The 22450-nt window shown below is 46.0% G+C and overlaps 1 protein-coding gene across 5 annotated transcripts in view; it reads right to left on the bottom strand.

The window, feature by feature from the left end:
• Positions 1-3312: 3312 nt before the first annotated feature.
• Positions 3313-22450, bottom strand: part of RXRG (retinoid X receptor gamma) — a 53024-nt gene continuing 33886 nt past the window's right edge. For 4 of the 5 annotated variants that reach the window (XM_077332269.1, XM_077332268.1, XM_077332270.1 and 1 more), the window contains exons 2-10: positions 22008-22264; positions 17035-17179; positions 14071-14250; positions 11621-11787; positions 11108-11237; positions 8754-8886; positions 6911-7002; positions 5630-5735; positions 3313-4488 (exon numbers count right to left, since the gene is read on the bottom strand). In XM_077332269.1, the coding sequence (XP_077188384.1) occupies positions 4341-4488; positions 5630-5735; positions 6911-7002; positions 8754-8886; positions 11108-11237; positions 11621-11787; positions 14071-14250; positions 17035-17179; positions 22008-22136 (1230 nt within the window). In that variant the 5' untranslated portion in view covers positions 22137-22264 and the 3' untranslated portion in view covers positions 3313-4340. The remainder of the gene's footprint in view (positions 4489-5629; positions 5736-6910; positions 7003-8753; positions 8887-11107; positions 11238-11620; positions 11788-14070; positions 14251-17034; positions 17180-22007; positions 22265-22450) is intronic. The other variant, XM_077332271.1, reaches the window with a different exon arrangement.

The raw sequence follows: 22450 nt of genomic DNA, 5'->3' as shown, positions 1-22450 counted from the left end.
TCCAAAGGTTCAAGTCTGTTCCTCCTCAATGGAAGCATCTCAAGTCTTCTCACTGAGTGAGATCTTGGAGTAGGGATGCCAACCTCCAGGTGGGACCTGGAGACCCCCTGAAATTATAGATCATCTCCAGATTAAGATATTAGTTTCCCTGGTGAAAATGGCTCTTTTGGAGGATGGACTCCATAACATTATACAACACTGTGGTCCTTCCCTGGTCCAAATCACACACACTCTCAGCTCCACCCCCAAAGTCTCCAGGTATTCCCCAACCCAGAGCTGGCAACCGTAGTTTAGATTCAGCAAGGATGATGCATCAATCACACTATATGCAGGACCTATAATATTCATAAATGAACAACCAGTCTTCACTGTTAGTGTTCAAGCATATTTCCCAACTTTACCTGAGCAATAAATGTAATGACTTAAAGGGCTGAAGAACAGATTCCTAGAGAAGAGATTTATCACTAGCCCGAATGACAAGACTGAAGCCATGTAATCAGAAGTGGTTTAAGGATTCATGGGGCCCACAGGATCAGAGCCTGGATTTGTGGGGCCCTAGCAGAGTAATTAAACAGCCTGCAAAAGGGAGCTCTTCCACCAGGCATTTGGTTGAGGTCAACCTGAATTCAGCCACTTCCAATTGGCCTCTGAGCCCCGCTCCCATGAGAACCACCACTGACATGTCCATCCTACGGGGGCCGTCAGTATGTTACAGTAAAAATTGGATGTTCTCACTAAGTTTGTTCCATTATGTTACTGTTCTCCTGTTATGACTGTTTCACTATTGTTCAATTTATCATGTTATCTCTTTTTTCTTTCTTTCTCTCTCTCCAGTTCCATGTAATCTGCCCTGAGCCTTAGGGGAGGGCGGTATATAAATAAAATAAATAAATAAATACAATTGCAGCGGAACAGTCAGACTGGGGGTTCAAGAGCCTCCCATAGTGAAAAGGGGTGTCAATCCAAGTGTCCTTAAAGAGGGGAAAGGGGGGAGGCTATTGCCCTTATGCTTTGGTAGTGGGGGGGAGGGACACCGCACAGGTCCCCTGGAAGTACAGGGCCCTTAGCATGTGCTACATGTGATCATTTTTATTGGACCAGCCAAGTTAGCACCAAAGCCTCTGCAAGCTTTCAAACCTCACAGGGCTCCTCATCAGGCTTGACACTACAAGATTTTTTTTTAAGCCTGAATGATGGTGAAGAGATTTCTTAGGCCAGAGTGCCAAATTCTGATCTTGTCGGATTCCTCAGTGAAGAACTGCCCCACAAGCCAGCTTGATGGACCAACCGGTGACTTACAATAAATTCGGCTCTAATATTCAACTTTCAATTGCCATAGGAAGGTTTAGACCAACAACAGTCGCTTAAGATAGGTAAACTGGGCTGCAACTTCCGCCAGAAACAATAATGGCAGCATTTGCTTCAGTCCTCTCTAACCAGCCCTCCAAAGAACACCGGCTGCCCATCCTAGCAAATGTTATGTGATTGGGTGCCGCCCTGTGGACATCAATGGAACTTGTGGAAGATACAGAAAGTGGTACTAGCAGGTATACTGCATGCATTAAAGTGGCAGCAACAACAAACTCCTGTCCTTTTAACAGAGGCTTAATGGGATGTTATTTACCAGGTGATGTGTTGAAGTGGCGCAGAGACCAAGACATCACCTGGTATGTAACATTTTCCTCCAGATCTCTAGAGAATGCCACCTTGGCCAGGTGCTCTTTCTTTCATACTAACCTACCTTGCAGGACTGTTATTATGAAGACAAAACAGGGATGGAGAAAAACAAAGTTTGCCATCCTGAGGTCCTTGCAGTAAGGGAGGCATTGTTGTTGTTGTTACGTGCAAAGTCGTGTCCGGCCCATCACGACCCCATGGACAATGATCCTCCAGGCCTTCCTGTCCTCTACCATTCCCCGGAGTCCATTTAAGCTTGCACCGACTGCTTCAGTGACTCCATCCAGCCACCTCATTCTCTGTCGTCCCCTTCTTCTTTTGCTCTCAATCGAGGGAGGCATAAAATGTGTTAAACCATCAGGCATTTTATTTAGTGCCTTTGAATCCCCTCCTTTTATCTGAGCAACTGAGTGCTGCATAGGTCAGCTCCCACCCCTCCTTCCAAGTTTCCCCCTCCTTTACAAGCTGTGATCTTTCCCAAGCCTCCCTTGGGTTACATAGGAGGAATTTGGGGAGAGATTTTTTTAAATGGCACTTGTACGTTTACAGTGCAGTGATGTGTCTATTAATACTTTGTTTTACCCTCAATGACTGCTGCTGCTGAGATTGACTCTGCATGTGTGGTGGCAACTAGAACATGCCAAACCCCCAGGTGGGGCCTGGAGATCTCCTGGAATTACAACTGATCTTCACACAACCCAGATCAGTTCCCCTGGAGAAAATGACAGGTTTGGAGGGAGGAAACAGCTGCTAAGGTGTCAATGGGAGGTTGGCAGCCTGGGAGGGGGGAACAGGTTCTGAGTGCAGGACTGGGTCTAGAGAGATTTCCTCATCCCCTCTCTTCCATGGTACAGGTGCTCACTCACAGGAAAAGGCCAGGGGGGGCTCAATTGTTCATCTTTCTGCCAGTTCCATTACCCATAGTTTCATATCTCCTTTACAAGACAAGAGCCAGCGTCGTATAGTGGTTGAGAGCAGCGGCTTATAATCTGGCAGGGTGGGTTTGATTCCCCGCTCCTCCCCCACATGCAGCCAGCTGGGTGACCTTGGGCTCATCACAGTCCTGATAGTGCTGTTCTCACAGAGCAGTCCTGTCAGGGTTTTCTCAGCCTCACCTCCCGCACAGGTGTCTATTGTGGGGAGAGGAAGGGAAGGCAATTGCAAGCCACTTTGAGACTCCTTTGGGCAGTGAAAAGCGGGGTATAAAAGCCAATTCTTCTTCTGTTTTCTTCACTATGTTGGCCCCTCCCACAGGAATTAAACCCAAACAAATGGTAACCTTATGAACCAAGTTTGTTTTACCTGTTTGGTTTGATTGTTGAATCTGTTAAACATTGTCTTCTAATTTACTACACACCCCAGCCATGGTGGCCGCTGGAGAGCACCAAAGGTGAGCTGGCGGTAGAGTGGCAGGGCAGCCCCCGAGGCAGCAGCCAGGGAGGAGGACGAGGAGGAGCCGTGGCCCGGTACCAACTGATGCACGGACCAGTACCGGTCCACAGACCGGGGGTTGGGGCCCACAGACTGGGGGTTGGGGCCCACTGTGTTAGAGAACGAGAAGGATTCCACTCTTTGACACTGGGCTTCATCCCTCAACAGGGGTTTTTGAACAGTGAAAAAGTTGAGAAAGGCTGGTGTGTACAAATACACTCTTTAATGCAGAAGGTCCTGAAGACTCAGATACAGAAGAAGCTGGAGGCTTTTCTCTTGGGATCGATAGATTAAAAAACTGAAAACAGACATGGAACATAGTTTTTATACTTGGTCACAGCCGCGGGATTATGATGTGTGCAAAATTGGAAAACTTCAAAAATACCTACAGTAGACTAGATGATGAAAATGCTGGAATTTGCAGAAATGGCCAAACTTAGGTCTTTGTGTAGTGCAGGGGTGGGTGGCCAAACTGGCTCTCCAGATGTCCATGGACTACAATTCCCATGAGCCCCTGCCAGCAGGGACTCATGGGAATTGTAGTCCATGGACATCTGGAGAGCCACAGTTTGGCCACCACTGGTGTAGCAGCTGAATATCAGACTGGATCCAGGTGACACAAGGTTGAATCTTTATAGTCTGCTATGGGAGCTTGCTGAGGGACCTCAAGCCTAAACTCATACCCTTTCATCCTATCCTACCCCACAGGGTTGTTGTGAGGCTTAAAAGACAGGAAGGAGAACAGTTTGGTGGGCTGCCTTTGTCTCCCCACTGAGGAGGAAGGCTGAGTAGAAATGAAGGAAGATAAATAACTCATTTAACTACATTTCTTTGTGAAGAATCGGTGACTGCCCTTTACCTGTCCTGGCTAAGAATGAATTCCACAGGGACTTCCACAGCATCTATTCATGTATTCCTTTTTTTTTGTAATTGTAAATGGGAAAAAAATAATTTAAGCTCCATTATTTGTCCATGTGGCAAGGTTGAGAAGCAGAATTATTCTGTGCTGTGCCTCATCACCCGTTAGGGGTAAAACACAACATGTACTGTGGTCAAAAAAGCCACCTCTACAAGTCTGTAGAAGCTCCCCTATCCCATTACTACATCCGACCCTGAAGGACAAGGGAACAGGACCCAGATCAGGGCCCCAGCACCTTCCACAAAAACCATCGACCTCTCTTTCCCCTTCCCCCTCCCGACAACGCCTTCTGTCAAACATCCGGGCCCAATATTCAAGTGATCTGGAGGGGCGTCTCCAACATCTCCATGAGAAAGGTATCGATTGGGGTGTCACCGATCAGCTTGAAGAAAAAGAGGTGTTCCAGACACTTCAGCCCAATGGACCGCAGGGCAGGAAGTCTCAAAAGTAGTTTGGCGAACCTGAAGGAACAAGAGAGAGAGAGAGAGAGAGGCAGAGAACCCTGCCGTTAACATCCAGGGGAACAACCCAGGTGTTCTTTCACTAAGGCGCCAGAGAAAGGTCTTTGCTGGATCAGGCCAAGAAGCTAGAGAAAAAGGGCCTGCCCCTTTCATAGAGGCTTACTGCGTCGGATTGGGAAGGTGACACCTTTTGGGGCATGGAGGCAAAGGACGCTACCTGATAAATATCACCCTGCTCTAAAATTATATTGCCATTGTTCAAAGAGGCATCTGGCATTCCAGACCAAGGAAAAATCAAGTTTCTCTTATAGGAAGGGAATATCATTGTATGTAAGCGGACAGCTCAACAGCCATTAGACTATGACAATTATATATGCAAGTAAATAAATTTTACTTTCTATAGTGATTCTTCCCCTCTGCTTTATCTGGAGGGATTGGGAATTTGAATATTATTTTTTAAATGTTTTATTTATTACATAGTTTTTATTTGTTTTATCGAAGAATGACTGGCAGCATGCTGTATTTAATACATTCATTCATTCCACAGGCCATTAAGGTTCTGATCAAGAGATGGGTTTTTTCCCCTCCCTCTCCAAGTACCTAGCAACCCTGGGCTCTGTGTACAAGCTTTTGAGCATCTGTAACATCAAGGCAGATCTCTTCAGATCTTGGCAGCTAAGAAGAGATCTCCTGCCACCAGGCCCCACCACCAATCAGCAGGCCAGCATGGGGACTTACCTTGAAAAAGAATGAGGCCCAGCAAACATTGCAGAGACATGTCTACATCACTTCCTGTGACCCGGAAGTGATATCGGCACCGTCAGGCCAACACTTTGGTTGGTTGGTATTTGGGTCAAAAGTCTTTGATAGAAGCCAAACATACCAGAGTTCTTGTCCAAATACCCTGACCTCACTCATGTGATGTCACTTCCGGGTCACTTGAGAAGTGATGTAGGCATAACTTCAGTTGGGTTTCCCTCCCACTCCCATTAAGCCTCCAGTTGAAGGGATTTGGCAACCCTAAAGGTAGGATATCAATGAAGCAAATAAATAAAATATGCATGTTTTGACTTTAAGAATGTCATTTCTTGTTTAATGTTGCTGCTACAGACTGACATGGCTGTCCTGTCCCCATATTTACCTTCCAGGTTGCTCAGGATATTTCTGTTTGGTATATGCCTCCAGAGCTGCATACACTTTCTCCCGTAGCATTTCAACTTCTGCTGGACTGGACAGACCTTTGGCATCTGGAGAGAGAGGAATAAATTGCAACTCTATGCCTATCTCAGGGGCTATTATGCATGGCAGGAAACCTCACAAAAAATCTCAATACAATGTTTTTTTTATTCTGCACATGGCACTAGTTTTGCCATGGAAAACCCATGATTCTGCATAGCACTGCATAGCACTCACCCGTCATAGCATTGTTTCCTCGCAATATTGGAAACTTACTTTGCTATGACTTTTTCCTTTACCCCGGTTCCTGGGATGCTTTTTATGGCATGCATAAACATTACTGTGTTTTCTGTCTCCTCCCCGAGCTGTCTTACACCAATAGCTGAATGGAAAGCCAATTCCCATAAGGCTCTGCCAGCAGCATGTGTCAGTCAGGTGGTATTACTGCTGATCACAGCCTACCAATGAGCTCCTAGTACAATGGCTAAAGTACCCTCCCATTTAAGGAAAGCTCCCTCAAATGCATAATCATTTACTTTGATCTAATCATGCAGAGTTTTTGAAGGGGTGATTTTAAAAAGGGCAATTTAACAGCGTCAGTGTCAGTGAAAAGCTGTGAGTGCATAATAGTCTCTGGTCTGTAGAGTCAAAAGGGTGAAAGGATTGCAACTGCCCTTAGAGGCAACAGTGCAATCATCTTTATAAACAGTAGAGGGCAATATCACCATAGCCATTGACAACTGAAAACCAGTGAGACTGCCAAGAGGCCAGGCTAGGCCAGGCTAGAAGGCAGTCCTCAAGTTTTCCCTCTGACCACATGTAGCTATTGGGGGAGTTTGAATATGCAAGAGATGCGGCGCACCAGACTTAAAAGAATAAAACAGTTTTATTATGTAGAGAAACAACTTTGTGTAGAAAAGAGCCCTACAGTCTTAACAATCTCGGACTAACATTCTGTTCAGAGGCAAGCAGGGAGGAAGTGGGCTCAAAGAAGCAGGAAGTCTCCAAAGAGCCAATCAGGACACTAGAGGAGACTATCTGAAACATCCCAGGAAGTTCCTGACCTAAGTGCATATCTTCTCCGATGTCCCCTGCAGGATATTCCCCATATTCTGTTCAAACATGCCCATGACAGATCTTGCCTACCCCTGCAATAGCCCCACCCCATCGTATTCAGCCCCTCTGCCTTCCTGCCATTCAGGCTGCCGTTCAGCGCTCTCTCCTCCAGCAGCAAGGCATCAGCTACCTGGATTGAACAGGACAATGGCTCGGAGGCAGCCCAGCTCAGATTTGTCCATCTGCATGTCTTTCATTTTGGACACCAGTTCAGTGAGGACTCTGTTCAAAAGAAATTGCAGTTCATTTAGGCATTTAAAAAGTATACTTTTCTTCATGGTTTACAGGCTGCTTACAATAATTGTTAAAAAAATATCTTCAGAATCCAATAGCAAACCCCCATATCTCCCCCTCTCCCCCTCCTAAATAGATGCCTGCCATTAGGGCCGTCAACCTCCAGGTGGAGCCTGGACAGAAATCAGCTCCCCCAAAGAAAATGGCTGCTTTGAAGGGTAGACTCTATGGTCTTGTGAGAGCCAGCTTGGTGTACTGGTTAGAAGTGCAGACTTCTAATTTGGGGAGCTGGGTTAGATTCCCCACTCCTCCGCATGCAGCCAGCGGGGGCAGACCTTGGGCTCACCACAGCCCTGATAGAGCTGTTCTGACCAAGCAATAATATCAGGGCCCTCTCAGCCTCACCTCCCTCACAGGGTGTCTCTTGTGCAGAGAGGAAAGGGATGGTCATTGTAAGCCGCTTTGAGACTCCTTCGGGTAGAGAAAAGCAGCATATAAGAACCAACTCTTCTTCTTCTTCTTGTACTTGGGTTCCCAGTTCCAGGTGGGACCCGGGGGTCCCCCCTGAACTATAGAGATCAATTTCCCTGGAGAAAACAGCTGCTTTGAGGGGATGGACTTTATGGCAGGGCGAACCAAACCATGGCTCTCCAGATGTCCACAGGCTATAATCCTCATGAGCTCCTGCCAGTGCTGGTAAGAGCTCATGGGAATTGTAGTTTGTGGAGATCTGGAGAGTCACAGTTTGGCCAACTCTATGGCATTCTACCTCGCTGAGGGTCCTCCCCTCCCCAATCCAATAACTTGGAACTGGCTACCCACCCCCTCAAGCACCCCGGCAAACAAGCAGGTCTTGCAGTGCCTTCTGGAGGTCTCTAGGTGGCATCTTTGTATAATTGTTTTTCTACCATGGAATCTTCTTGGAGTCTGGCTATAAAATAACAGCAAATGGAGATCTGGAGATTGGAAAGCAAGGCTGAGAGGCTAGTGACACTCTATGTGCAAAAGCATATGAGATCTAAAACCTTTTTTTTTTTTAAGCACAGAGTCTTTACAAAGCATTTAGAGCAGATAAGCCACAGGGATAGGACCCACCTGGAGGCTGGCATCCCTACACAAGGGGTTAACGATATGGAGGGGCAGAAGATACAAGAAGAATACCTTCCATTGAATCCCAGAGAAGCTAATGTCCTGATCTTTTGCTAATGAAATTAATGAAACAGGCTTTGTTTGTAGTGGAATCATATCCTGCGTGCCTTATTGCGTTATATCCTCCATTCCAAGGAGTGGCTATTCAACAAGGCTCACAATTAATGCTTTACAATTAATCGTATAAAATCTTTGCTGGCTGCACCCTGATTTGAGTCCAGACATTTGTTGGGGGCTGGACATGCTCCACCCCCCAGACAGTTTCACAAATATTACGAGGAACTCATGGATATGATATATACACACAAATTGGGTGGGGTTTTTTTTTTGCTGTTATCCCTACATGGGGGGGCACCTTTAACTTCCCCCCATCAATTCTCCTTTCCAAATCACACTCACTTCAGACCACCACCCCCACACAAGCACACACAAGAAAAAAAAAACACATTTACACTTACAGGATTTCAAAAACTTGTTTGCCCAAACTCAGGGTTTTTCATTCCACCAAGCCACAAATCAAAATCCATCACAGAGGGGAATGTATGAAGGCGGAGAGAAGGATTATTTTTTTAAAGAAACCAAAAACATGCCTGTCAAAAATGGAGCCCACCCCAGCGCTATGGGCACTGCTCCGGTGCACGTGTAAGCCAGTAGCTAACAGGATGCCGTCCTGCACGGAGACCGAGCGATGGGAAAACGAGGCAATCAGCAGTTCGTTCCAACCTGAAAAAGGGAATTTTGAACTTAGCTTTGCTGGCCTTTGCACGTATCATCTCTTCAATCATGAAAGGTTTAAGCTGAAATTTCTGTGAGCTAGTTAGCAAGTTTAACATAGGACCAATTAGGTGTAGATTCTTCCCACCAAAGAAGGGGAGGTTTCATTTATAATGAGGTGACCTTACAATTGTCTGTTGACTAATCAATATATTGGAGGAGGAGGAAGAAGAAGAGTTTGTTCTTATATGCTGCTTTTCCCTACCCGAAGAAATCTCAAAGCGGCTTACAATGTCCTTCTCTTTCCTCTCCCCATAACAGACACCCTGTGTGTGTGTGGGGGGGTGAGGCTGAGAGAGCACTGATATCACTGATCGGTCAGAGCAGTTTTATCAGTGCCGTAGCAAACCCAAGGTCATCCAGCTGGATGCATGTGGGGGAGTGCAGAATCGAACCCAGAATGCCAGACAAAAAGTCCGCACTCCTAACCACTGCACCAAACTGGCTCTCTAGTACATACTATTCAGCACACTCACAAAGGGTGGAGATTTGGGGGGGGGGATTCCCTTTTCTTTGTTCTTAGGATCTGAAAGAACAGAGAGGACAAAGAAGTAGGATAGAGTAGATCAGGAGGACTAGAAAGGTGAGTTGGTGAGTTGGTTAGACTGATGTCGTTTTCTTTCCATATAACTCTTCCCCTAATTTTGTTGTAAACGTTTCTGAAAAGCCAACCACACATGGATCTCTGCTGCTTTATTTCCACAGTGCTAATCCTGGTCCAGATAGCCTAAGGAAGCCCATTCCCATCAGATGTCAGAAGCTAAGCGGGGTCAACCATGGCTAGTATTTGGATAGCCCTCCTAGGATTTGGGTGGTAGTTCCTCCGAGGCAGACTAGGGGTCATGACGCAAAGGAAGGCAATGACAAACTATCTCCTCCTGGCTACATGACAGACATAAGGTAAAAGGTAAAGGTATCCCCTGTGCAAGCACTGAGTCATGTCTGACCCTTGGGGTGACGCCCTCCAGCGTTTTCATGGCAGACTCAATACGGGGTGGTTTGCCAGTGCCTTCCCCAGTCATTACCGTTTAGCCCCCCGCAAGCTGGGTACTCATGACACACATACGATGTGATAAATAATAAATAATCCGCTGTGCTATATTTGCTCAGCTAAATATTCCCAACGAATTCTCACGGCTGCAACTTGCACCATAGGGGGAACCAATCTGCCCTAATGGAAACAAATATATAGCTTTATTGGTAGGTTCCTCAATAGGGCGAGCTGCAGCTTCTTGTCTTTTTTCATTAGAGAAAGCTGCGGCCATATCCCTTTATGCTTCACTCTGAAGAATCCTGTAGGGGAGGGCAAAATATTCTCCAAAGAGCATTCCGAAAAGCTTTTTCTGCTCTTGTTTGCAGTGGTACTCACTCAGCACCTATTCCTGTGCAATTTAACAACAATGACAGCCTCGCTGGCTATAGGTTGGCGCTAGATTAAATTGACAATTTCTATCTGTCACTCTTTCCTGTTGAAGACCCCGACCTCCCCCCCCTCCCAAGGTCATGCTGTCCCTGCAAGGAAGCATTTCATGGAGAACACCAGGCTGCAAGGAGAGGGGAGAGGCATGAAAGTTCCATTCAACTAATGAAACATTTACTCTGGATCCAACCCTATATGAGCCAGGCCATCAGGGATCACAGAATCCATCTCTGCACACCTTGGATAATACATTTTCAATGCCTTTTAGAAGCAGATTTTCCTATTTTGTATAAGAAAATCCAGCTGCTAAAGCACACTGGAAGTGTGTTATCCAATATGTGCGGAATGAACTCTGGGCTCATTCCGCACACGTCAGATAAAGCAGTTTCAATGCACTTTAGAAGGTTTTTCTGTTTTGCACAGGAAAATCCAGCTGCAAAAAAGTGCATTCTCCTCCAACATGTACAGAATGAGCCACCTCGGTCCAAACCGATCCCAGTGCTTGCAAACCGACTCCTGAGAAAATCAGGAGAAACTCCAGCATGCAGAAAAGCTGAAATCCTTTTCGGTGAACTGCATCTCGTTTCAGATCAGCTTTAGTTTCTATTGGGGGGGGGTTTAATTGCTATGCAAAGCTAAAACAAGTAACGCTTGGGGGGAGGGGGCTCGTATCCGGTCTTAATGCCAACTGGTCCTGAGTGCTCGGGTAAATCAGCACAGCATCCAGGCACAAGGGACCAAGGGCTGTACCTGCACGGAGAAGGATCACTTGGTCTTCCAGCGTCAGGTCGGAGAAGTGGGGGATCCGCTTGGCCCATTCCACCAAGGTGAAGAGCTGCTTGTCAGCTGCATGGCAGATGTTAGTGACGGGATCGTTGGTCTAGGAAAGGAACGGGAAGTTCATCTCAGTCCGGACAGTATCCGACACCTTCCTTTCCATTCAGATTCGGTTTCTGCATGTTAAAATGAATGGACGGAAGCTGCCTGATGGTGACTCAGACCCTTGGCCCATCCACAGTCTCAGGTCAGGGCGTTTCACATCATCAAATGCCTGGCCCTTTTTCGAACTGGAGATGCAGGGGACTGAACCTGGGACCTCCTGCATGCCAAGCAGAGGCTCTGACCCTGAGCCACAGCCCCTACTGCAACATCCTCATGAAACCATTACTTTTGGGATCAAGAACACTGCAAAGGATTTCAGCAGGGAGACACGGACGGAGAGGTTTAAAAACTTGAAATCCCCCCTAAAAAACGGCCTCCTACCGAATTGTCGGTGCTCGTCTCGCTGTAAGGTTCTGTTTTCGGTTCCACGGCCATTTCAGCTTCCAGAATCCTCTCCACAGGCATGTCTTCGTTGCTACTACTGCTGGTGGTCAATTCTACTTCGTTTTCACTCCTCTCTCTGCTCCTCTGCCTCTCCTCTTGGACAGCTGGAGCAGGGGGGAATAAGGAACCTTTTTGGGGGGTCAAAACTGACATTTCTGGTACGCCACTATGGGGCTTCTGAAAAAAACCCTTCCTTTCCTTGTTCTGCCCTCCTCGTCTGGCTGAGACACGTCCCGTATTCTAGGGCAGGGGTGGCCAAACTGTGGCCCTCCGGATGTCCATGGACTACAATTCCCATGAGCCCCCAAAATGGGGATTGTAGTCTGTGGACATCTAGAGAGCTACAGTTTGGTCCCTCTGTCCTAGGGTTTCTTGGCAGCTGCTTGCTTATTCCCCAGCACCACTTCCTCAAAGCAAAGAGACTGTTGGCAGAGTTTCAATAGGCAAGGAGAAGCAGAATACCAGGCAGCTTCAAAGAACGCCATAGTTTTATGATGGAGAGAAATAAACTTTGTATAGAAAGAGAGGAGAGAGAGAGAGAGAGAGAGAGAGAGAGAGAGAGAGAGAGAGAGAGAGAGAGAGAGAGAGAGAGAGAGAGAGAGAGAGAGAGACCTAATATTCTAACTGTTCTGTTCTGTTCTTTTCTGTTCTGTCCTGTTCTGTTCAGGAGGTCAGATGACAAAAGAAATAGGAATACACAGTGCAGAAGGCTTATCCAAAAATACTTACAATAAAGAGCAAGGACAAACAATTGTTGACTAGGCATTCTCGTCGTCAATGAAGTTATGTATTTTCAAAATGAAATTGCGCGTAGAATACACTGAATGCAAACGTTTCGGGGAAAGACTTCCTCAGTTCAAATCCAGCAATTCAGTGCAAAAGACAAAATGCAATATGAGAGAGAGAAATGATAGCTAAAAAGCTTACAGTTTCTCTTTCTGTGACAGCGTTCCTGGTTCCAAAAGGCTTCAAAGAATGAAATAGCTTTATGATGAAGAGAAAGAAACTTTGTATAGAAAGAGGAGAGGCGAGAGAGACCTAATATCCTAACTATCTAACTGTTCTGTCGGCAGTCTGTTGTGTTTTTGCCATTTTTGTTGGTGCAACAGTAAGCCCCATTTCGCACAGCGGTGGCTGCACTGAGCTGCTGGTGGGGCGGTGCTGCAGAGCATAAAGCTCTGCGGTTTACTGTGTCCCCATCAGGGACACATTTCAGCGCCAGATCCGCTCCGCTGAAATATGACCTCCCAGGAAACAAAGCAGCAACGAAATAGTTCCACAGCATGGGGCAAGGTGTGGTTTTAAAAAATTTTTTGCAGACGGGTGGGATCGCATTCCATGCAACCCCACCTTCCTGCCAAATACAAATGAATGCCCTGGTCCACTCTGTGGCACAGCAAAGTGCTGTAAAGCTGACCAGGGCATTCTTTATCCCCTCTGGGCCACCGTAGGGAAGGGAGAAGCTGGGCCTGATTTCTGAGTTTGGGAACTAAAAAAAATAAGAGGAGGAGGGGAAAAAGATTTTTTTGTTATAACTTTGAAATATTTTTGACAAAGTAAGAAATCTTGTTCTAAATTGATAAAATTGAATTATTTGGTCATAATAATTATTATTAATTAATAATTATGTGGTCATTATTATGCCTTAGTCATTAGGAAACTCAAACATTTTGTTGTCAGTATTTTACCTTGTCTTTTCTTTGTTTTTACCCTTCTTTAGATTTGCTATTTTTTCCTGTTCCAGAATTTTTAGCTTTTTGTATCATCTGTCTGTCTGCCTATTTCTCTGTCTGTTTATTGTCTGTCCATCCATCCACCTGTCTCCCTCTCTCTATCCTTCTATCTCCCTCTCTGTCTGGCTGTCTGGCTGTCGTTGCTAACATAGAAGGGAACTGGAGGCTGTTTTCATCAGCATTCTCCACTCCCAATAACTACCAGTCAATTGTCTCCCAAACAGCATGAGATTTGTTAATTCAGTGCAGTGCTCGATCATTGTTTTTGCAGACCAGGGATTCCAAACCCGGGTTCCCCAGAACCCTGGGGTTCCGCAAGAGCCCCCAAGGGGTTCCACAGCCTTTCCCAGAACTTCGGATGGCCGCTGACATCACTAGACATCACCGCAGCCCTCTCCCCCTGTTATTCTCCAGGCCTAGCTTCTTTCTCCACAATGGAAAAACGGTAAATGGATTGATCGATTGGCTGGCTCCCGCATCTTACTTCCACACCCATTTCTCTGAAGGGGCATGTCACCACTTCCGGGGTTCTGAGAGCCTGAAAAATATTTCAGGAGTTCTTCCACGGTCAAAAGGTTGCAAAAGGCTGGGCCAGATGGTAGTGGCTGGCACAACCAATGGTGGAGGCCTGTACCCACACACCCGCACACGTACCTTCTCTCCTCATGCCCATCGCTAAGCATTTCTGATAGCGGCAGTACTGGCAACGGTTCCGCTGCCGCTTGTCAATCAGGCAGTCTTTGTTGTCGCGGCAGGTGTAGGTAAGGTCCTTCCTGATGGTCCGCTTGAAAAAGCCTTTGCATCCCTCACAGCTGTACACCCCGTAATGCTTCCCTGGTGTCAAGATAGCAGCACGTATCAATGGATATCCAATTTGGAGACAGGAGCAAACAGGAATTGGGGTGGGGGGGATAGATTACCTTATTATTACTCAGTCCAGAGGCTGACGATGCCAGATTTTTGACACAGGGTCTCAGAATCAAGAAGCCAGCTATGTTCCACATATATGCAAGACCATGACTGCAGCCATGCAACTGGGTTTTACCAAGGGCGGGCTGGGAGAACAGTCTGGGGAAAGGACCCTAGTGTCTGCCTGTCACATCCTCCTCACGGAGGAAGGACTGACCGGCAAGGGTGGAAACATGTCCAGCATTCAGGGCCAGCATGAGTGAGGCAGAGAAGTTGTTGTTAAAATTTGAAATGAAGAGCTAGAGGGTTTTTTGTACCCCGCTCACTCATATTAAAGCGCCCAGCACCATATTATGTTGACGTGAAGAATTTCCGAAACAATAAGGAATCCATGGATCGCTGAGGAGAAGACTGTACTTCAACAGAGCCAGGCATATAATAGGAATGGTTACATCAAAAAAGGAAACCAGAGTCACCAGCTGGGTGACCTTGGGATCACCACAGCACTGATAAAGCTGTTCTGAACAAGCACTAATCTCAGGGCCATTCCGCACAGCTTGCAGCGTAGCTAAATCTGAGCGCTATTGAAAAGCGCTGCAATCAAAAGCGGCAGGTCTCGGTAACACACACAGCCGTTTTTCTCAGAAAAAAGGCTCTCCTACTAGCGCTGTTCTCGTAATGAACATGTTTCCGGTCTCACCAAAATTGCAACAAAGGAGGCAATATTTTTCCGCGCTTCCTCCCACCCCTGGCCGTCAATCAAAAAGAACAGCCAATTAACTGTTGCGTTTGTGCTTCCCTTTAAAAACTGTTTTTTTTAAACCCAAGAACACCTGTAGCAATGCATATTTGTTCATTCAATGTATCACAAAGACCTTTTTTGCTGGCGTAGGAGCTGGTGCTTAATTGTTTACACGCTCTTAAAGTAAAAACAAAAATCCCCTTCCCCGGGTGCAATTTCTGGCCGAAATTACAGGCAGTGTCGAACAGGGGGCAGTATTGTGCTCGGAAACTTTACAGTCAATTGCTTGTAGAGGGATTCCAGCTGAAGAAACTTCGCTTATTCGTTGCTTTTGCTGGTTTAAGGGGAAAAAATGGCGATTGCAATATCGGAAATTCAGGTGCGAGAGATGAGGGAGGGACATGCTTGCTACCGCTATATTGAGAACGCACATGTCTTTTTCGGATGTGTTGCAGATTGTTCTCAAGAGTCTAGTGGGGTTTTTTAGGGTGAATCCACTTTTGTGGATTCAAAAAAGGAAACCAGAATCCACTTTTGTGGATTTCCCGAAAAGCGATTTTTGCAGGAGTGTTGCAGGAGTGTTGCAGATTGTGTACGACGTCGTGCATAACGTTAAAAAAATAGCGTTACACAATGGTAAGACTTCAGCAACATTAACGCTGAGCAGAATGGCTCTCAGAGCTCTCTCAGCCTCACCCACCTCACTGGGTGTCTGTTGTGGGGAGAAGGGAAAGGGATTATAAGCCGCTTGGAGATTCCTTCAGGTAGAGAAAAGTGGCATATAGGAACCAACTCTTCTTCTTCATCATCTGGAATCCAATGTATACTACAGAGCCATTCCTCTATTGTTTATAATGCAACATATTCCAGTTTCTACGAACAGAATTTATATTCAGAAATTAAAGAGGCATTATGAAGTGAATGACCAAAGCTCCTTAATGTCAGTGATTTTCCAAAAATGGAGTTAATTGAAGAAGCTGAGAAGGACTGTTGATGACTGTTGATGGTCATGGCAACGGTTGATGGTCATGGCAACGGTGGGAGCTATATAAATCACTCCATTTCAAGAATTCTTTTTCAAGCCCTTCAACTGGAGGAGCAAAGCTTCCTTAATCCCATTCAAAACACCACTCTAGCTCCAAATGATAACATACATTATACCACTCACCGACAAGAGGAGTAAACCTTCCTCCTGTTGGTAAGTTGTAGAACTCAGAGTTTAATACAGGTGTGTGTTGTTTGGGGAGGGAAATCATATAGCCATGGACATATTATTATTTGACTTATACCCCACCACCCATGGCAAGCTGTCTCGTGGTAGGTTACATAATAAGCCCACGTAAAATGCAATCCCCATTAAAAACCCATTAAAACCATAATCCATACAGTTTACAATTCATGGTGGTAATGGACACCCTCTCTCCCAACTGGTGCAGCTATTCAGGATGCCAGGGGGATACTTAAGCCAACTACCACCAGCCGTTGATCTAAGAACATGGTGGCAGTGTCTCCCTAGGGGGCTGTCCAATCTTCCATGCCTTGGCGTCAACTATATACCTTGCGAAAGAGCTCCGTCTTACAGGCCCTGCGGAACACTGAAAGATCCCGCAGGGCACTCAGCTCTTCCTGGATATTATTCTGCCAGGTTGGGGTCAGGACCGAAAAGGCCCTGGCCCTGGTTGAGACCAGGGGAGCTTCCCTGTTTGGGGGTAGTGTACATTGGATTCCAGATACTCTGGTTTCCTTTTTCAATGTAGACATTCTATTGTACACTCCCATCTTTTTGGTTTTGGTCTATAATAGGAATGTTGGCTGGGAAGCGCTTTACAAACTGGGTGTGGACAAAGAGTAAGGGACAGATTAGAAAAGGAATGCAAAAGGCGTAAAGTATACCGCAAGCATGGCGCAGGTGGAAAACCTTCTTGACAGTGCGTAAAGATTCGGTTTGCAGAAGTTGGATTTGGTACCTGATGACCTGTCCCCACAAATTGCACAGACGTGCTTGGTCAGGGATCCAGGGCTTGTGGATGAGTAACTCATGGCTCCCGTTCCTTGCATGTTCGGCAGAGGTTTCACATCTTCAGAGCTGTTGATGGTATTCATGGCATTGAGCTAAAGATAAGAACGGGAGAAAGCGGGGTGAGAACCACACCATTATAGCAGATGTTACAACTGTGCCCCAGACATCGAATACAAAGTTCAAGGCTCTCATCCTGGTCTGATCTCCAAAGGCAGGTATTCACTATTTTTATTTATTCATTGATTTATATTCCCAATGAGGACCCCCCCAAGCAGCTTACAGTATAAAAACTACAGTAGAAACCCAAAAGAGAAGGAGGAAGGGCTTTTGAATATGAAGCAGGCCATCTTGACCATTAGCGGATCAGCTCTAGAGTAGGATCCTTTGGGCTAAGAGTCAAAGGTCAGCCCAGGGGTCATGCTTGTCTCAGAAGGTATAAGCAGAGGGTATAGAGCAGAGGTCACTGTGGAGAGGAGACAGAATGGCAATTGTGCATTTCCTGCATTGTGCAAGGGGTGAAAGTAGATGGCCCTTGAGGTATCTTCCAGCTTTTTCTTTCTAGGAGATAGAAACTCAACCAACTTTTATCCAACATTGACAGGTCACTCATCCATCACTCGCTGAAATTTGACTTTGAGCTTCCTTTACTGCTCTAGATCGCTTCAAGTGGGTAGCTGTGTTGGCCTGAAGTAGTACAACAAAGGTCCAATGGGACCTTTAAGATCACCGAATATTTATTCAAGGCATGAGCTTTCATGTGGCTGCACACTTCCTCAGATCCTCTAGATCAATGGTCCCCAACCTTTTTATCACTGGGGACCAGTCAACGCTTGACAATTTTACTGAGACCCAGGGGGGGAAGGGGAGTAGTCTTTTGCTGAGAGACGTCACTGCCGCCACCTGAGCCCCTGCTCCACTTGCTTTCCCTCTGGCTCCCCTGAATTCCCACCGCCCACTGGGGAACGCTGCTCTAGATCTCGCCCTACTCCTAAGCACACTTGTTTTAGAATCAGGCTACCTAGTCCCGATAGGAGCAGGATATGCCATTTATTGTTATTTATTTTATTATTTATATATACCACCTCTTCTGAAAACCGGCTAGGGATGGTTAACAACTTAAGATAAATTGCACAGGGTTTAAAACTATAAAACCATTAATACAATTAATTAACAATCAAACCAAATAAGCATCTCTTTAAAATTCCATTGCCAACCAATCTCTAATAATTGCCAGACCGTATTCTTGTTTCGGGGGGTGGGGTTGTTGCAGGAAGCGGGATAATGACGATGTTACTTCATTACCCTACCAACCAGCTCACATTGCCCAGCAACCGCTTTGGGTAACACTGAGATGAATGTTTTTAAAAACTGGCAGTGTTGCATGCAGTACGGTGTCATTCCCAGTAAAAACCTGGAAGTGACATAGGGTGGAAAGCTCTAGGAACCACTGGAAACTCAATGGTGATGGAGTGCCCCAGATTTCTCCACATGCAAAAATCACTAGTTAAATACTGGGAAAATTGAAATCTAGTAGTGCAGACGAGAAGGACACAATACATAGGACCCTAGGTGAAAGTGATGCGGAGATTATCCGAGAAGTAGCCAAGGTATTATTAACAATACAAAGGGTGAATTATTCATATTTGAACCCTATGCCAGCTAATAACAAACCTCTGTGAACCCACTGTAGACTGCATATGACCATCTTCTAATCCTTAACACGCCCGCGGCGCTGCAGGCGCCGCGGACTAAATAAAGCGCTAAGCACTTTGTGGGAGGAGTTAGGGCGGGATTAGTCCGTGATGAGGAAGGGGCCTGATTGGCCTCTTCCTCCGGACAGACCATCGGCCGGGCCAATCGGCAGGTGCAAAGATTGGCCCGGCCGATTCCCGCCCTTCCGACAAGGAAGCAACTGCGAGCCGCACAGAGCGCGGCTCGTAGTTGCTTCCTTGCCAGCGGCCTGACACGTCGGGAGGCGCAAAGCGCCTCCCGACGTGTCAGGCCTCCGACCCAGGGAGCCCCCGGCAGCTGCACTCCGCCCGACTGCTGGGGGCTCCCTAACCTAGCGCCCGCTGTATTAGTTGCAGCGGGCTTGATTACTAGTATTTATATATTACTGAAACATTGTACATATCACTTAATCGTACTATTCTGGCTATATCATTTTATCTTCTATTATTATTATTATTATTATTATTATTATTATTATTATTATTATTATTATTATTATTATTATTATTATTATTATTATGCCAATAAAGGTATTCTGTCTATCTGTCAATGGTGATTCCTAGAGCTACCTTATGTCACTTCCAGTTTTTTACCAGAACTGATGTAATGCTGCAGGCAGCATAAAGCCTCTATCTCCATCCCTATGGAAAGACAACTCCCCCCCCCCTTATTCCTCTATGAGTGTACAAAGTTGAAGATGCAGAATTGAAGATGCAGAGAGGAATATGCAAAATCTGTAGTGTGTGTGTGGTTCAACAGCTTATTAACACTATCCTACGGGGGCATAGTTAGATCAGGAATTTCCTGGTGTTTTTCAAATAATCTCCTCCTGTGTCCTGATTAGCTCAACTGGAAGCTTCCTGTTCCTTTGAGCACGCTTCCTCCGTGTTATTGCCTTCAAAAGAAGAACAGTTAGTCAGTTAGAACTCTCTCTCTCTCTCTTCTCTTTCTAGACAAGTTTCTCTTCTCAGTAAAATTATTTTATGCTTTTAAGCTGGTACTCTGCTCCTCTGTACATATTTAAACTCTGGCAAGACAGAGAACAGTTGTCTCCTTAAATATCACTGGAGTTTGGCTCCTGCACTTTAAGCTCCGATGTATTCTATTTGGGACAGCTGCTCAAACCCAAACCCATTAGCAGACTGCCTGCAAATCCCCAGGCACCAGCTGCCTCATCCCATTAAGCAGGAAAGCAAGTGAAGTGCACATCTTAGAGCTGCCCAACACGACAGCTTGCCACTGAAGGGCCGTTTTGCAATATATCATGAAGCTGGACAATGACAATGCAAAGGTGTGGAGAGTTCTATTTCTGGCGTGTGCCAAAAAATCTGCCCAAGGCATGCAATATTGCAGTTCTCAGCCGCCAGCTTGGTGTAGAGGTTAAGAGCGGCAGGCTAATCTGGAGAGCCAGGTTTGATTCCCCACTCCTCCACTCGCAGCCACCTGGGTGGACTTGGACCAGTCATAGTTCTCTTAGAGCTGTTCTCACAGAGCAGTTCTCTCAGGGTTCTCTCAGCCCCAACTACCTCACAGGGTGTCTGTTGTAGGGGGCGGAAGGGAAGGTGATTGTAAACTGCTTTGAGTGAAAAGTGGGCTATAAAAACCAACTTTAATCTCTCTGTCTCTGTCTGATTGCCTCTAAACTTTGTAAAAAAGTCTTGCTTTGTGGGGATAAAATGTGGAGAGACCTGCATAAGATGCCCTTAACGCCTTGAAACAGGAGGACAAAAAAATGTGTGTTCATTCAGTAACTGGAAAGAGATGAGTGTCAAAATCATGCCTGATTTTGCCATTTGTTGTTTTATTGTTATGCTCTGTTCTCTGTCCATGTAATTGATTTAGGTGTGAATTATAGCTGTAAGGGGTTAGTTGGCTAGAGGGGAATTGCCTGTCCTGTCTGGTTGCCTGGCGCTGCTATCTCTACTGCAGCCTTCAAGCATCGTTGTGTCTCTCTAACTAACTGAAGGATGGTGCCCTGGAATAGTCACATCAAAATGGGCTGGCTGGTGGAATAAGGGGAATTTGGTGGTTAAGGCAGGGCAATGGACAGTGGGAGTTTAGTTTTAGCAAAGCTTCCAGGAAGTAGTATAGTTGTTCCTTTCAATAAAGAGATTTTCCTACCAATGGAGCTTTCTTATTGAATGCAATTGGCTGAAAATTCACACTGAGGTCTGTGGGTCAGCTTTGATATTTTGGTGGCACTCCATTTGAGTGAATGCTCCAGATATGTAGCTGGTAGAGACAGGAAGGGTGGAAAGCACTATGAAATGTGAGGGGGGAAATTTTGTGTGAAATGGATTACGTAGTAGCTGCTACACGTGCCTCCCCTGGTGAGGAAAAGAGGCTGGGCACATGGCTGAGAGTGTTTATCCATTTATTTCTATGCCGCCTTTCAGGGTCCTGCCTGAGGCGGCTTACAAAGAAAAAAACACAACATGAAAACATGACACATTGGACTTGAGCATCATAAAAATGATCCATAGAATAAGTGCAGACCATTAAACAGGCGATGTTAACATAACACTCCTAGTGAAAAACCTGGATGGAAGGATGTGTTTTAGCCTGGGCCCATTTTGCACACATTGGATAATGCACGTTCTGCACAGGAAAATCCAGCTGCCAAAGCACATTGAAAGTGCATTATTCTATGTGTGCGGAATGGGCCCTGGTGCCCAAAAGAACATAAAGTAGGTGCTAGGTGAGCCTCATGGGGGGAGGACATTCCAAAGGTGAGGTGCCACCACAGAAAAAGCCCAGTCTCTTGTTGCCATCTTGCTCATCTCTGAAGGTGGGGGTACAGAGAGCAGGACTTGAGAGGCAGATCTTAATTGATGGGCTGGATAGTATGGGATGAGTTGGCCTTATTTGGGTGGATTAGGGTTGCCAACAGAAGGATAATACTGTGTAGGACCCTTGGGTGTTGCGCTAGAGCATCTAGGGTGCACTTAAATGGCAGGCTTATTGGATATATCTTTAAAGACTGTACATGTAAATATCTGGGATTGAACCAGAAAGTCCAAAACCTTTCAAAATAAAATGTACAGAAACATGATCCATTTTAAAAAGGGAACTCCTACATGGTTCCCCAAAATGCCTAACTAGGAATGCAAGGCAGCTGGTCACAAAATCTTTAATACCAGATCAGCTTACGGTGTTCTCCCACTCAGAAGCGTAGGAGGTGGTACCTACCTGAGGACTAGAGTGGGCCGTGAAATGCATGCCCGGCGGCGAAGACAAAGGAACCGACTGTGATCCGACAGAAGAGGTGATGACTCTGTAGGGAGAGCCCAAGGGAGGGCCAGAACCTATTGAGTTCATGGGGGAAGAGATGGTCCTTGAAGTACCGAGGGGAACTTCAAAGGAGTTGGGCTGACCATCGATGGAGTGCCCTGTGGGAGGGGCTGGTCCCAGACTGGCAGGAGCTGAATTGGTGTGAACCGGGGAATCTGAAAGGAAAGAAGGAAAGCGACTAAGCAGAGCAGGAGCACACACTAGCATCTTTTGTCTTTATGCGCTCGCCAGGAGGTATTCTGCACGGAGCCAAATAAAACAGTTTAAAAAACAACCAGTTTAACTGCTTTATTATATTACAATCGTCGTTCTGCATTGAATATAGTCTGTTGAAATCTACG

The sequence above is a fragment of the Paroedura picta genome, chromosome 4, assembly GCF_049243985.1.
Source record: "Paroedura picta isolate Pp20150507F chromosome 4, Ppicta_v3.0, whole genome shotgun sequence".
Taxonomy (NCBI): Eukaryota; Metazoa; Chordata; class Lepidosauria; order Squamata; family Gekkonidae; genus Paroedura; species Paroedura picta.
Note: the sequence above shows the minus strand (reverse complement) of the source record. Positions and strands in the feature narration are given on the sequence as shown.